General features: G+C 43.8%; 1 protein-coding gene across 4 annotated transcripts in view; it reads left to right on the top strand.

Moving 5' to 3' along the window:
• LOC125765551 (locomotion-related protein Hikaru genki-like) overlaps positions 1–16,099 on the top strand; it is an 85,929-nt gene that overhangs the window by 39,749 nt on the left and 30,081 nt on the right. For all 4 annotated transcript variants that reach the window (XM_049430837.1, XM_049430838.1, XM_049430836.1 and 1 more), the window contains exon 2: positions 13,912–14,857. In XM_049430837.1, the coding sequence (XP_049286794.1) occupies positions 14,623–14,857 (235 nt within the window). In that variant the 5' untranslated portion in view covers positions 13,912–14,622. The remainder of the gene's footprint in view (positions 1–13,911; positions 14,858–16,099) is intronic.

The raw sequence follows: 16,099 nt of genomic DNA, 5'->3' as shown, positions 1-16,099 counted from the left end.
GCTTATGTGCTGCCATAAAATATTGCGCCTTGTTCATCAAAGCGTCGAGCAGGAATGCATTACCGTTCCCTTTTTCAAGGGAATCGTTTTTCAAACAAAGTTGATTAAAACTCCATCCAATTTATTGAAAACAGTACTTTTATCTGTCAATCGCAGAGCAAGTTTTTCATGCAGCAATGTTACGCCCCGCACAATCCATCAGTTGATTGCACAAAAATTGGCGCAGAACAAATGCATGATAAATTATGCCTTATTATGATTACTCCCACAGCTCGTACCGTAGCGTCTCGATACAGCTACCCGAGCGCATAAAAATCCCGTAAACCACCCGCAAGGGCCGAAACGCAAACGCGCGCGAGTTCTGCAATTAACTTCTTTTGCGCGCTGGCCAAACCAAAAAGCATGCGAACGCCAATCATTTAAAAAAGTAAACAAATACAAAAAAAAAACATCCAAATTAACCACGCTCTGAACCGTTTCGCGCTGAATGATGCCCCCGAAAGGGACCTACCGCTTCAGCGTGTATTAAAAATGGATAAAATAATTTTGCATTTGCACTCTTGGTAATGGGTGAGGGGAAGGGATGGGGGTTGCGGATGAGACAACATTCTCATTTACACTTTACGTCCATCGGATGCCTACAAAACGACATTCCACATTCCAGCTGCGTTCATTCGAAAACAAATCATATACGCAAACCGAAAAAAAACAAAAAACAAAAACCATAAAACGAAGTGCTTGCCCATCGGAAGCAGTGTTGTGCCTGGTGGGTGAAATAAAAATGCGAAAAATTGGGTAGCAAAATAAATTGGACCCCTTTTTTTACATGCTTATTTGCACTTCCGAAACCTGGCCGAAAGGAACCACACGTGGGGACAGACAGGGTCGCGCCAAAATGAACTTTCGCTACCCGCAGAAGTGACCAACGAAACCAGAAGGGAGATTGTTGAAATAATCAAAAGCCCGGCACAAAACGGGCAAAGTAAAACAAAACTCCCACAATCAAAGAGAAATATGGTAGGAGGAAGAGAAAATGGGAAGATATGGAGGAGAAGGGAAGCCATGAGAAGACTTCGGGAAGTGGCTGGAATATAAAACATGCACATAAGAGCAGTGCCATATTTTGTGTACATGGCCGATAATTAAATTATAATGCAAAGCCTGACACCGGGCATCGGCTTGGGAGAATTGAAATCCGTATCCTACTGCCGCAGCCCGGCATCGTGAATGGTCCTGTGACCAAGTATGTGAGTGTGTGTGTGTGTGAATGTGTGCCCTTAATTTGTTTATGTGTATGCTTGCGAGCAAACATACCGACACGGTTCATCCTCGTGCTCAATGGAGGGCACGTAGATTGCAGTCCATAAATATTTGCACTTCGGTTTGCGGTTCCTGGCATCGCTACAAAAGGAAACGGGAGCACTAGAGCGGTATTTTGTCCGAATGTGCCCGTTCTTTGGGTCAGTCACTTGCTGGTTTTTGGTGAAGCGGAAGATGGGGGTTTTTAGTAGGTAGCTGCCATCCGCTGCCTACCGGTTCATTGGGTTCGTTTTCTCCGGTAATACGACGATACGGTCGCAGCATTTTAAGTTAAGTCGTTAATGAAATATTTATCCCATTGGCAGGAGGTAATGGCGAACGGCGAAGGCGGGCTACCGGCAAAGCGGACGGAATATGATTAGGCCCCGAACGAGAAACGGGATGGTGATGCTGTGGTGTGGACGCACATACATATAATTATCGACTCGATGTGACATACGTGAGCTTATTTGCTGCTTGTTTCGAATGCACCAAATGAACCGTGCATGCGATGACACGTCCACCGAGTGAAGAGAGTTGCAAAATATGTTGAACAAAATCGAAGTCTCGGCTACCGGATTACACATCACCCCGGTTCGGTCGTGTTCATATCGTGGTTGGCTAGAAAGCGGGTACTTATTATATCAATTTAACAACTGAACAAGACTCTAAACATTATTTAGATTTTGCTTTCATTTTTCTCTCTCACTTGAAGCTGTGTGTGCTCGTGTCGTGTACGTGTGTTTATCCACAAACACATATCTGACGATTGGATAGATCGGTTGAACTAAAGCAGGGAGATGGTTGGTTTGTACGCCCGCAAACGAAGACGATGTATGCTGCATTTTGCAAGCAGCAGGGAGGACAGCACATGTTGAAGTTTTGCTGTCGTCGAACGGCATAAAGCCATTCGGATGATTCGTATGATGGCAGGGACGTGAAAGGACGTGCAAGGACGTGAAAGCTGTGAATGATAAAATTATGCAAATTCGATGCGGTTGTAAAAGCAACAGCATATCTATCGGTTTCGTTTCGGTTCGGTGGATCCAGCACCAGGGCCTTACGTTTTGCTCCAAGGGCCTGTGTCGTCGGCTGGTTGCCGACAAATACAATTGAATTCAATCGGCACAGTTTGTCGATAATGGGCGTCCGCCCCACCTCCGCTGCCAACGCCTTCTGCCCGAATGAAGTGAATATCAACGTACGGAACGGCTCTTTATTTCGATGGCCCTGTTGAGAGGAAATAGAGAATAACGAAGCGTTTAGTCGCAAGTCATGATGATCGAAAATGTGAGCTCGTAAGTATGAGATGAAAATGAAATAGAACCTTTCGGTGGGCGAAAGCAGTGAGATGCGTGTGTTTGTGTGTCTGTGTCTGTGTGTCGAAAGATGGAAACAATAAACCCAAATCTTGCGATACCCTACGAAACGGAACAGACCGGTCTTTAAGTGGAGCACAATTTTCTCTTGTCGCTCGTTAAAGGGACGGAGGTGAAATTGACACCGAGTCCGACCGAGAGGACGTTCGCCGAGAAGATTTTTTGTGTCCGTACGTACACATACGTAGGATATTTTCACATGATCAAGCACGTTGCTTTATCTGCAAGTTGCGAGTAGAAAATATGAAAACTGGCTGTGCTGAAAAGAAAATGAAACGAAACGAAGCGAAAAAAAAACTCAGAACCAAATCCCGTCAGTGCAATGCTTTGGAATGTTTCCCAACGAAGCGGATTCGATTCCCATTTTGAAAGGACATCTGTCCGGCTTGTGCACTGAACCGAAACCACAAGTGAAAACCGTAAATGGGCATCCGTTTTGTGGTATATCGCCTCCGGGCAGAACCATTTATATCTATTCGCTCCTCCTACCCTGGTTCAGAGGTTCTGTGGAAAAGTCGTGTGGAATAAAAAAAAACATTCCCAATTATAATCGCAACGATATGTCTTCGGACCATCATCTGAAGGCTGTACGCAACGACACAAATGGTACAAACATCTTCCAACCGCAAACGAAAATGCAGCTCGTCGATCGCTAGTTTTCTGTTTCGTGAATGACTGTTTTTAACGACTGCGTCCATGACAAGCGCTTTGTGAATGTGAACGTACCCCCAGGAGCGCTGAGAGCGTGATGAAGATGCCAAACAACAACTATAACTAAAGAAAGTGAAGAAAAAAACACACGCTTCGACCAAGGCGGATTACGTTAAACGTTTATGTTGCCTTCGAGAGCGCATCGTTGCGAAGGTTTGCAAAGGTATCGTTGCCGAGGATTAAATAACATTTTCTTTTATGGCGCTAGCGCACCATTCGGTACTTCGGTTTTGACGTTTTCAAAGCATTACCCAGACGGATGGTTGCCCCGTTGAGATTGTCGGTCTGGGAAACTGATGAAGGTTTGAGCAAAAGTTTGGCCTTGTAAACTATCCACAGCAACCGAGTGGTTCGAAAGACAGCAGGAGTAGTTGAAACAAAAACCAAACCCGATGACTGTATGGGCCAGAAGCGAGGCACACAGCATGGTAGCGAAGCGGTTCGTGAAAAGAGGGGGGTCGGGAAATGACTGAAAATTCGTCTAACGACTCGCCTAAACGTTCATCGTTACTGTAAGATCGATTGGTTACGGGACCATTCGACTCACATTTTCAACTTAAAAGATGCTGCTAAACGAATGGTGAAATGTGTTTCCCTTCAAACGATGAGGCTATATTTTAAGGCATCGGGTTTCAAAAGCGGCACACATCTACGATAGACGAGTCGCTTGCCTGATCGTACAAATGCCTGAACTCCGGACGTTGAGGACCGAGTAGTGACCGAACGGTGGAAGGATAATGTTGACGACTAACAACTAATCAGCTTGTTTCCCATCGTTTGCCTCCATTTTGGGTAAACATTTTGTTGTAAAGGGTAGTCCAGTCCGTCATCCGGTCACATATGTTCAGGGCCCGGCAGGATCTTCGTTGCGTGCATATCCTTCAGTGCTGGTGTTTATCCTTGATTTTCTTTATCGTTTGTAATTTTCCATTTTATACCATCGCAACAGCTGCTGCCCAGGGCATATGGTAAAGTGAGAAGCACTTCAGCAAAATGGAAACTGACCACCGGCTGACCCAAAACCCGTTGTGCCAACACTCCTGCGGTAGGGTTTTTTGATGGTAAGCTAAATTAGAAGGGCAAAAAAAACACGACAAAACGGAAGGAAACAAAAAACACAACACGTTGACAAGAAACAGACAAGTCGAATGAAAAAGGCATCATCGTTCGTTCACGTGCATCAAGACTAAAGAGCAAGTGTATGTGGGAAATGAACGAGAGGTGGTTTTTTTTTGCTGTACTGTTTGGGTTGTTTTGTAATCCTTCACATTTTTTCTAACTAAGGATATAGCTAAGGATATAGTTAGACACAGGGAGAACGATGCGGCAATATCCAGCAGCGGCCGGATCTGTTTCTTCTCATGTCGCTGGCCCTGTAACAGTTTGCGACGTAACAAACTTCTGGTTCAAACCCGGTTCAGAGTCTAGCATTCTGGAACAGAGCAAAACAAAAACAAAAAATACTCACAGCAACATCCGCAACGGAACGGACATCGTAACTATCCCGGACCTTTCGGGTAAAATGTATGCGTGTGTATGTGGGATGATATAAAATGTGCAAGGACCTCTGCTTCAACCATATCATGAAGTTCATACTTCATAAACGGACAACAGCATCCTGCACTCGTTGTGTGTGTATGGTTCTGTCTCGGTGTGGTACAGGATATGAGAACGGATTCTTTTCCGTTCACCATCCCATCATCAGCAAAATGGTGGCACACGTTTTTAAAAAAAAAGTACGAAAATGAGATGGACCGAAGAGGAGTCAGTGTACCGCGACATTCCGGCACGTAGAAAGCAGTAAACAGCAGCAACTCGTTTTCAGTGAAATAATGAGACGAAGGTTTGAGATGATGTGCAATGGACAAAAGCAAAAATAAAAAAAAACCCCCCCGAACGGAAAACCATTCCGTTCGTTGCTCTTGCTCATTTCGTTCCATTTGCGAGAACGTTACAGGGATGGGTTACGAGTAAATGGTGTTACTGTGTTGTTTCAGTAGTTGTCTCAACCGTCCACAGAGACTAAAAACCCATATCCTGACGACATTGTGTGTCTTCCGTACTGCAGTCGGTGGCTGCCACTACCATTCAGTAGCCAGCCCGAAGCGAGCCATCACTGCAACTTTGAGTTCTAAGGATATTCCCGTATGATGATGGTTGGGCCATCACAAGCACAACCATCAAAATTGGCCCGCCGGAATGAATGAAGAGAAAGCTTTTTTTTTTGCTTCCATCCATATACCAAGTTTGACAACGTCATACTAAACTAGAACTGCCTGCAGGGTGGAAGGAATGGGAAGGAAATTTGCATGTACGCTACGAGAAGCGTTATGACAAACTTCCATGCAAAATTATATTTCGCTCGTCACCCGTTTATGGATTACTTTTTTTTTTGTTTTTGCAGGTCTGTATGCTTCTGTTCGAGTAGTCGTCGTTGTCGTCCTCAAGCGGTTCGTAATGTGTGTTTCCCTGGTGGATAAGCTGGTTTTTGCAAATGACGATTTTCGAAACGATTTCGGAACACTCGTCAACCGAAAAACCAGATTCAACGTCATGTACTGGCCAGCTCGAAAAAGGACACACGTGACGAGTGTCGATCAAATGGGCAGAGTCGTTGTCGTCAGCATCATCAATCATGTTTTTTTTTTGTGTTTTGTTCACCATCAGTACTGACACTACCGTTTGGGGTTTCCGGCCCTGGACAGAAACAAACCTCGAAAGAAGCGTTTCTACACCTAACGACATGTTAGCCGGGGCTTTCGATTTCATTCGATTTCGATTTTACCTTCCTTGCTCGAACGGTACCACGGCCATCCGTCACAGAAACGTTCATTCTGGCAAACATCACACCGGGTTACGGTGCATGCCGTTGGCTCGAGTTACTCGTTTTATGTGCCCGATTATACTGCCAGATTTGAGAAGTGCGCATGCCAGAACGAGTTAGTGACGGAAAACGGTAACGCTTGCCCTGCTATGACACCGTGGCAACTGTTTCCAAATTTCCGTACTCGAACAGTGACGGGCACGGAATGAAACCTTTTCAACATGGAACAACTGCTTGCCGAAGTGTTACCGGGAATTCAGTTAGCTGAGAATGGAATTCGGCACCCCGTGTTTGATGCTAAAGACACGCAAAAAGGGCTAGCCAGTTGGATGGACAGGTTTCGCCATTAGCGTGCGCGGCGTTCCGTTTCGATGTTTCGCTCACCATTCGATTCGATTATGTTTGTTTTCCATTTCGCGCGAAGATTGATCACACTTTTTGACAGTTTGCTCTCGGTGCCTACTAGTATTTCACACGGCATTCAACCAACCACCACCGTATTCTGTCCGTGACAGTAAATCCGAAGAGGGGGGAGTGAGAACTTTTCCCCCCACCCCATGCTCTCTCAATCCTCGTGCCACAGAAATTTCGCCACTGACAGTCCATTTATAATGGACACACCTTTTGATCGGAGTTGGGAACCGACCGTCACGAAGGAAATCTGCGGTGTTCGACTTTCGGGAGAGAGTGAGAGTAGAAAGCGACGGGTGTGTTGGGTGTTTACGAGCAATTTTTTTTTATGAACCAAACTTTTATTTGTCCAAACGATACCGAAGGGACACTCTGTTTGCTTTGGTGCTTTAGAATTGGCGTGTGAAAAAACACAAGAATAAGCGGCGGCCCAGCCGATCGTTACCGGGCGAGAATTTTGGTCGAACAAAGTGAAGAGCGAAAAACAGATCCGCCTCACTGTTTCATCCCAATGTCGCCATCTCCTCTACCCCTCTTTGCTCTGTGCAAAGATGGATGGAAAACAAAAATGATGAAAAATCATTTGTAAACTTTTATTGCGATTGTCGGCTTGTAGCTTCCCTTGGACCGTAAATAAAATGGCACCCCATTTTCTTCAGTGTTTAGAGGTGCCGATGAATAAATTATGAGGTTCGGTTGTGCGGTGCGGTGGGTATTGGATTTATGTCTTCTTTCCATTTGTCATCGCTGATGTTTCAAGTTTATTTTATTGACATTTGTACTAAATGATCATTAACTTTCGGCATGCCCACACTTTACGCCATGTTTCACTGCACTGTTATGCGGTGTTCAATGTTTCCTCTATCTATTAATTGTTTTCTTTTGAATTCAGCAGTACATTTGTTAGATGATTGCTTTAAATGTATCCTAAAAAAATAGTATGAAAGGTCATAAGTATAACAAATTTATTTTAATTTCTTTTACAATTTTGGTCCATACTACCAATTTCTACCCCTCAAGAGTTTATGAACTCTTAGATTTTCTTTTCAGGTAAAGTATTGCCTCTTCATTTTTGCCTTTCCTTAACTGCATTTATAAGTAGCGAAAAGGGGGTAGCCCTACGTACAATGGAAACCAATGGTACCAATACCGTTAAAACCACCGGGCGCCTCCATTTGTATATACCTTCAATGATTTTTTTCACGTATAAGTATAACATTAACTCTATTGTGAATATAAAATGGGAGAAGCATTGAAAAAGAAAAATCGCAGCAAACGTTATTAAATTAATTTCTGTACTGCTGAAGATGGGATTTTGCATCCTTCCTTTTTCCCATCTTTGCCGCTATGCATTTTTGCTTGATAGATAAATAATAACTCTCTCAGCTATTTGGAGGCCTTCATGAATGTAAGCAAACACAAAAAACAGGTTTATAATCTACTTTTCCATATCGAAACCATAAACGTCGACCATCGGTTTCCGACAGCTGAAGTTGGTGTGAAAATGTGCCTCACTGCACTTAGTATCGCATCGGTGCATTCTCCTCAAGTGTAAGTACGAGTGAGCGAATGTTGTGCCGGCAAGGATGCACCAAAGCCTCGGTCGGTACGTTTCTGGGTGTATCGCATCAACCTTCAACAACTGTTGCCAGCAAACGGACAGAAATCGTCCAACGCATCGGGGCACATTCTTCGTTCGGCTTTCGTCTTTCTACCCGTTGGCATGGTAAATCGGAACCACAAACAACACAAACATTCAGCTTTTACACACCGACTGGTCGGTGGTTTGGGTACGGTACAGTGGTTTGGCGGCAACGGGTACAGTACGGTTTTTGCAATCTGCAACTCTCAAGTGTGCATTCTGTGTGCCATGCAACACTGAATGGTCGAAACCATCGCATCCAAAAGCGAAACCCCCGTTTTTGCGTACGACCAATGCGAAAGACCAGAGAGATGGGAAACAGTTGGATAGTGGAATGCAAATTTCCAATGCAACAGGGACGATGCGACGATGCAGTGCATACAACCGTGGCAAATGTGGGTTCATGTGGAAACACTGTTAACGAAATAAATCAATTTCACAATATTCCTCGGTGGTTCGGATGGCGCGAAATGTGAAAACATTCCGTTCAAAAAGCGTTGCCGATGGAATGGGATGGGTTGCGGACTTTTTCGATCCAATGTTTCTTCTTTGTTTTTTTGTTTCTTCGTTTTCCCTATCGCACCCTGACCATGATGATTGCAACTGTCTGCAAGGTTATTACAAACCACAGTGCACACTGGCGCTGGCTGATGTTGGAAAAGGCGCCGGCTACACTACCACTCGAACACGCTTGCCATTGCCGAAAGCGCCGAAAAGTATGCGATTGTATAAATATTGCAGCATCTTCATAACACACCGGTCGCTCCACACAAAGAGAAAGAAAGAGAGAGAGAGAGAGACAGAAAGCGACACTAAACATCATAAGCAAAACTACTATATGAATGCTGGGTTACGGCATCTCGTGAGCAGAGTTTATGCTTCGGTTGTTCTTGTGCTAAAAATTTCATTAAAACAACTCCCATTCCCTTCCCCTTCCGCCGGTTGCTACTAAGAACGCGCCACTCGGTTGTGGCAATGTGTCATAAAAAGGGGTTGAAAATTGGAATTGTATCATAAGACTTTGCAAAGAATGTAGCACGATAGTCGTGAACCAAAACATCACAAGGGTTAAAGGGCACCCTAAAAGACGACGAAAGTCAAAAGGAAAGTAATTTTTTCACTTCCGTTTCCTTCCCAATTGTGTGAACGAGGTGTTTTTTATTGTATTTTTTCATTTGCTGGCGTTTCACCTTTCACTTCTCAGATGTTCTTTATTTTCTTTTTCTGGCTGGACCCCAAAGCTTTTTCCCGGAAATGGAACTACAATGAAACTTATGCTTTTCTTTCATTTTTATCGTTGGCACGGGAAACACCTCGGGTGGGTCGGTAAAGCGAGTGGGATGGGAGGGGTGTTACCTCGTCGGAAGCAACATTCTTATTTCTAACAAAGCGGGGTTAAAAAACATCAGCGTCCTTATATGAATGCGCGTGCGAATGTGTTTAGAGAACGTTCACAACTGGTGGTAAAAAATGTGTGTGTTTTTTTGTTGTTAAAGGAACGTTAGTGTTCACCTTCCCGGCCTTCCTAAATGAAGCACCAACCAACCCAACCAGCGCAACGTATAAGGGGCGGTAGAAAAGTAATACAGAATTTGCGTAATTTATTGCATAGCAGCTGCTTCCGGCGATGATCATGGCCGGTGGACGGGGCGTGACAAGACGAGGTAAAAGTCAACCGAAAAATTTAACTACAAAACTTTTACCTCTATCATGGTAAAACGGTTTCACGGGGATGGCAGCGTTTCCGTTTTCTAAGCAGGTTTTCATTTTTCTTCGACCAGGTTTCGGTCCGGCTTGTGAAAGGAGTAACGGGCATAGGTGGTGGACATCAATGGACGAAGAACGAAGGAAGTTTTATATGGGCCACGGGGAACCGGGAATGCTTTTTGTCGCTTCCTTTTGCCACTTTTCAATCGAGCTGAGTTGCTCCAGCAGTTGTGCGTCACTGTGAATGGATGGTTGGTTCCCGGTAGGTTCGTGGGATGGTGCACGGTCAGCGGGAAATGTGCACAAGAAGACAAGAAACAAACTGACCAGGGTCAGGTGGTGGTACAAGCAAGGGTTTTGCGAGAGGGGGAGGTAGTAGGGGTAGCAGTAAAGCAAACGACAGTCAAATGTTCGCAAAACTTTCAAACAGCATGCTTTATTTACGAGCAAACGATTCCACTTTTATCCTACCATTTGCCGAGCTGGGAGCACGAACTTCTTCTTCTGGTTCGGGGTGTGTGTGTGTGTGTATTTTTTTTTGTGTGTTCACTTCTAGAGCCGTTGGAATTCCTTTGCCTTACCTTTACCATCGCTTTGTCCACCGTTTGCAGTTCGGCTCGCGCTACGGTATTTGCCGGAGGGAAGTACTTTCTCTACTGCTTGTTGATTTATGCTGATGCAACAAACTCCTCAAACAGGATAGGCTCAGGCTAATGCCACCCCAGGACGGGAGAGTAGAGTTATTGGGAGAAAATGGTGGCGTTGAAGATGAGGCAAAAAAAAAACCGAGCTGAACCGAATGCTAAACACAAACAGGTTTCGTACCCATACACGATCACATCCAGCCACCAAGCGGATGTTGAACAGACGTAGCGTAACGGAAATGGTAGTAAAAAGTGAGTTCCCGTGCCCGTTTTTCTGGCGGTGTGGTGCAGACGGATATGAGCAAGGGTAGCAGAAAAATACTACACCCGCATCCTTCTAACATCCCTCCATTTCTAACCCCTTTCAACCCCTTTTCTCGCTTTCCATCGACAACACATCATTTGCGACATCTGGTGGTTGAAAATGTGTTGTGTATGTCGGCAATTTTTTTTTGCTTTTGCTCGAAAGGCTATGTGAAAATTGCACCACACATTTACACAAACAGTTCGGTACGTGGCAGACCAACTCTCTCGCCCGAAAAAACCCGCCGATTGATTGATGTTTGATGAATGGTGCAAAATTCTTTTACGAACAATTTTGCGCCTTCGTACAAAGGCTATAAGGCTTTTATTTTGTTCGTGTGTTTTGTTGGTTGTTTTAAACATTTTTCCTCTTTTGCTGTTTGAAACAACAACGGAAGATAGAAGATAAAAAAAAACGCACAAACACACATACCTTCACTAAGCAACTTCCGGTCGTGACCGATTAGGATAGAGTTCAGACCCAAGAGGTATGGAGACGCGAAGGAATTGGTTTGAAGTGAGTGAATTTCTACCCGAGTGTTTGTCGAATGAAATAGCAATGCTTATGATGCTGAGGCACTGAGAGTGTCAGAACATGCTGTTCCAGCAGGCAGAGTGAAGTGGTGAGACTGGAATGTTGTACCAAAGGAAGTTATCCACCACAAGATAACCCTTCTCCATGGTTGCCTCATTGCTTGCCAGCCGGTTCAAGATGGAGTATGAAGTGAGATGGTTTTTCAAACAAGCCTCAAACATCGGGACACATTAGGATGGAATGGAACCTGAGCGGAAGCGCCAAGACAGGACGTCAAGTTTGGTTGAAGGCGAAATAGTAGGAAAACAACCAACAATACACTACATCTCATCACATCACTCTGCCCGGAAAGTGCAAATAAAGTACGACCAGTTTCCGGCAGACGCATTTCATCATAGACCATCTTCGTCGTTGTTTTCCAAGCAGAATTCTTCGTATGCGTGTCCGCGTGGTTTTGCAAAAACAAAAAAGGCAAAAGTTTCTTTCCATGACCATGATGCCACTTCCTGTCTGCTGTGTTTTTACCTTTTGTATGAGAATGTTCGATGGATGAAATTTTTGTTCCCTTGATTTTTTTTCTCTCTCTCTCAAAGTCTTCCGGCCCGGCACACCTTGGGCGATATTGTGAAGACGTCAGGCCGCTCAAGAGTGCCTTTCATGCCGCTGAAGGGCTTGTAACTTGTCAGCCGTGAATCGCCATTCGTGTAATCTTCGACATTCGACCAACCTAGCGGACAGTCCCCATGATATTTTCTACTTTGTTGATTTTTCGCGCTTCCTGTCCTGGGAGGAAATGATTTCATGTGTTTCTTTTTTTTTTTCAACCAATTGCTCTGTTTGGAAATAACCCCCAAAAAGGGGGTTTTGCAATGGGTGAGGATCCTCAAATTCTTATCTTCACCGTGCTTGGGCCAAGTAGCTGCCAGACACGATTCAGCCTCTAGCAATTTAAGCAAAGAAAATACACGAAAGAAGACGAGACTGGTTCTGAACACCCACCAATATACAGTGGCTTCTAGTGGGCTGGTGTGGGCTTTACAACATATACCGATTCCAGACCGAGAAACCGTCAGCATCTTCTCGATTGTCGGGCGAGTTTTGTGGAAAATACGACACTTCAAATGACGCCAACGGTGTGAAGATTATTTTCATATCACTATCCCTGCCACGTTCAACGACCACGTGAAAAGCATGTGTTGAGACGACGACTTTATCCGGGATGGTTTGCCAAAAACAGCTCAACCAAAAGTCGATGCGATGGTACCAAAGAGTTCGACAAACATGCACAGCCGCGACTCACAAAGTCAAAAATTCGGTTTTATTTCTTACCCAAATATTTGGCCAGAAGGGAAATGTCTCTATTTTCTATTCGGTGGGTGTGGCGAATTTCCGATCATCCAATGTGCCGTGGAAAACCATGGCTTTAAAGTTCGGCCTGCCTAACACCTTCCGTCCCTTATTTCACACCGTCACAAATATGGCCGTTACCAATATTGTGGCGTGTTTTCCAATTGGTCATACCGGGCGAAGTGAGGGGGTTTTATTTTGTTTTTCTTTTGCTTACCGATCGGCTATGGATGTTCGATGAGGCGGAAGCTAGAAGCCGTAGAAAAAGCACAAGAGAGAAGTGTCAAGTGCGAGTAAAAACGACAACCCCCTCGAGTGTGTGAATGTGGCCGTGTAACACTTGGAAGCAGTAGTGTTTGACTTTGCGCTTGATATTTGCCCTCATAAATCAATCGACAGATGAAAAGTTATTGGAAAAACTTATTCTGTGCTATGTAATCATAAGTCTTGTGAAAAAGTCTGAAAAGTAAAAAAACGTTTTTTTTTTGTTTAAACTCCATATAGTTAAAGCTTACTTGCGAGCATATTTATAAATTTTTAAAATAAAAAATTCATTCATCTTCAAAAATGTCATATACTTAATCCACTGGATTAACAATCCACATAGAATATTTTATTTAAAAATATTTGAGCAATACCTAATATTTTATTATAAAATATTTTGTTATAACTTAACACCACTGTATCGCCTGAATACGGACAGATTTCTCCGTACTTCTCATCCCAGCTAGCAGCAACCTAATACGAGATCGGTTTGCTTTCCAATCAAAATGGAACTAACCGAAAAACACCTTCGAAATCGTTGAATCCTGTCGACAGGAGTGAAATGAAACTCGACGCCGTGCATTGAATGGCTGCGAATGAAAACAAATAAAAAGGAATAGAAAATTGGTGTGCCGTTCGTTTGCACGACAGGCGAATACCATTCCCGGTGGTTGGGATGGCACGTCGTTACGGTTAATTCACTGTCACCGGAAGGGATGAATATTTTCTGGTGTGTCAGTGGTCCCACCCGTCGTAGCCTTAGCTGAGCTGAAGAGCAAAAAAAAAACACACACACTAAAATGATACTAACTAACCTCTCCCGTTTCACTTTCTCTCTTTACCAGACGGTGTTAACGTGCCCGGATTTTTGTTTGGAAGCCAAATGAAACCATAAGTGAAGTGGTTCCGGGTGTACCGAACATCGAAACATACTCGATCGCGCCACCATCGACCTACGGAGGGATACGCTCCATCCTCAGGAGACTGCAGCTCGGACACGGAACATTCGAATATCGGAACGAAAAACTACTATTTCCGGATGACGTGAAGTGTCTTTCTGACCACGTGGTGGTGTGTTGTGCCGTGTTTGGATGAGCAGAAGCGTAGGAGAAAGTGTATCCTTATGGATGTGTATGTGTGTGTGAAACTAGAGAAAGTTTGCCGAGCGCAAACATCGTCCGAGTAGGGAATCGTACGAATTTTAGATCAACATATTGGCCAGCAAGTGATCCAGTAGTAGCAGCAGCAGCAGTAGGAGCTGAAGGATTAGTACAAACCTCTGGACGAAGTGGATTGGTTTTTGCGATTCGATTGGATTCGGAATTGAATTTCGGGATAGATTCCGCAAACCGTAAAAGGTCCGAACAGCATCGAACAGCCACACCCGGAAGTAGAGCCGTTGGTGGTGTCCGTTGGGTGAAAAGTGTGACAAAAATCAACCATACCAAGTACAGCGCGTGTGTGGGGGAAATTGTGTTCTTTTTTTTCCTGCCCCGATCATCCTGTGGGTACCGTGTGGGTGTAGGTGAGAGCGCTGGTTTAACATACCAGAATCGATGTCAACATCCGCTGTGTCACCGGCGAGCAGGGCGACGATGGGTGACCGGAAACGGCCGTCGGTGGTGGTCGCACCGATGCACGCTGGGTTGAAAATATGTAAAATTGAAATCGGAAAATGTTTGCTTTTCGTCACGCTGCTAACGAGTGTTTGCTTTCAAGGCGCTCGCACCGACGAGGGTGAAGGTGGGGCGACCTCGGCCGATCCACATCCGCCGCCGACGAATGAACCCGGTAAGTTTGTCTGTATCTGTGTTTATCTTTCAGTTTCAGATTTTTTTTTAGTTCCTACTCCTGGACTGAACTGTTTAGTTTTGCTCTTGCATGATCTAAATCTACCGAATGCTGATTGGATCAAACAGTTCATCATTGCGACTGACAACTTCCGTTATGCAATTTCACTAGCTGTTTTTATTGGAACGGTAGAGTTAAATCTCGTGCCATCCACTCGGCAGGTGTGGGTGTGTTAGAACAAATGCAACAATTTTATTCGAAAGAAACAGATTACGATGCAACTTTTTCTTCGTAAGTTTTGATCCTGACGCATGATCTTTTTTTTAAATTAAAATAAATATTCATTATTTTTGCGAAAATATTCTTACACTTTACTGTTGGTACTGCTCATCAACACTGGTTTGGTCTGTAATATCTACCAATTCTTCATTCGTCCAAAGTCCTTAGCTTCTGCTTCCTTTTTCTTCAATTTCTATTTCATTTTTACCCAATATTTCTATATGGGACGGAACTATGGATAATTTGGTGGATTTAGGTGTTTTTATATAAACTAGTTAATCGGCTCGATTAGAGTCAAAGTCCAAGATGTACTCTATGGAGTTTTCTTCACATGGAGTAGCAGATCTCTTTCTATTTATTCGTTTTCTTTGCGGATTTTTAATATGGTCTTTTCCAACGTCAGCCCGGTCATCGTTGTTTGGAATTATTGGAAAATTCAAACATGGAAGATTTTGAAGAATTAGAATCCTCTTCAATTCTAGTATCATGATGTGCCATTGTAGGATCGACCTAGGAAAAGAAATATTTTCTCAGCGCATGACATGACGCGTTTTCTACAACTAAAAAACATAGAAATTTGTTTAATAAAATATCTAAGAAAATTCCCAAATTCCTTACACCTAACCGACAATGAATGAGATCAATTTAACGGTGAATATTAATGAATATTTTCATTACATTACTAAATTGACAATGCTTAATAGTGGCCCATTTGCCCGGTTCTGGTAATATTATTACCATATTCACCAGTTATTGCTTTTCTCGTGGACAGGCATAACCTGGTATTCAATCTTCTTATTTTCTTGGTGGAACTACAACCTCAAGAGATCTTGGCCAGTCATTTCTGGCTTTCCTTAATTTTATTTATCAGTAGCAAAACAGTCAGTCTTGCGTACAGGGGTTTGGCCTTGATAGGATTTTACCCTCGTTCCTGTGGTGTAGATCCTGTGGCTACCATTCAGT

Source organism: Anopheles funestus, chromosome 2RL (genome assembly GCF_943734845.2).
Source record: "Anopheles funestus chromosome 2RL, idAnoFuneDA-416_04, whole genome shotgun sequence".
NCBI classification, from domain to species: domain Eukaryota; kingdom Metazoa; phylum Arthropoda; class Insecta; order Diptera; family Culicidae; genus Anopheles; species Anopheles funestus.
Note: the sequence above shows the minus strand (reverse complement) of the source record. Positions and strands in the feature narration are given on the sequence as shown.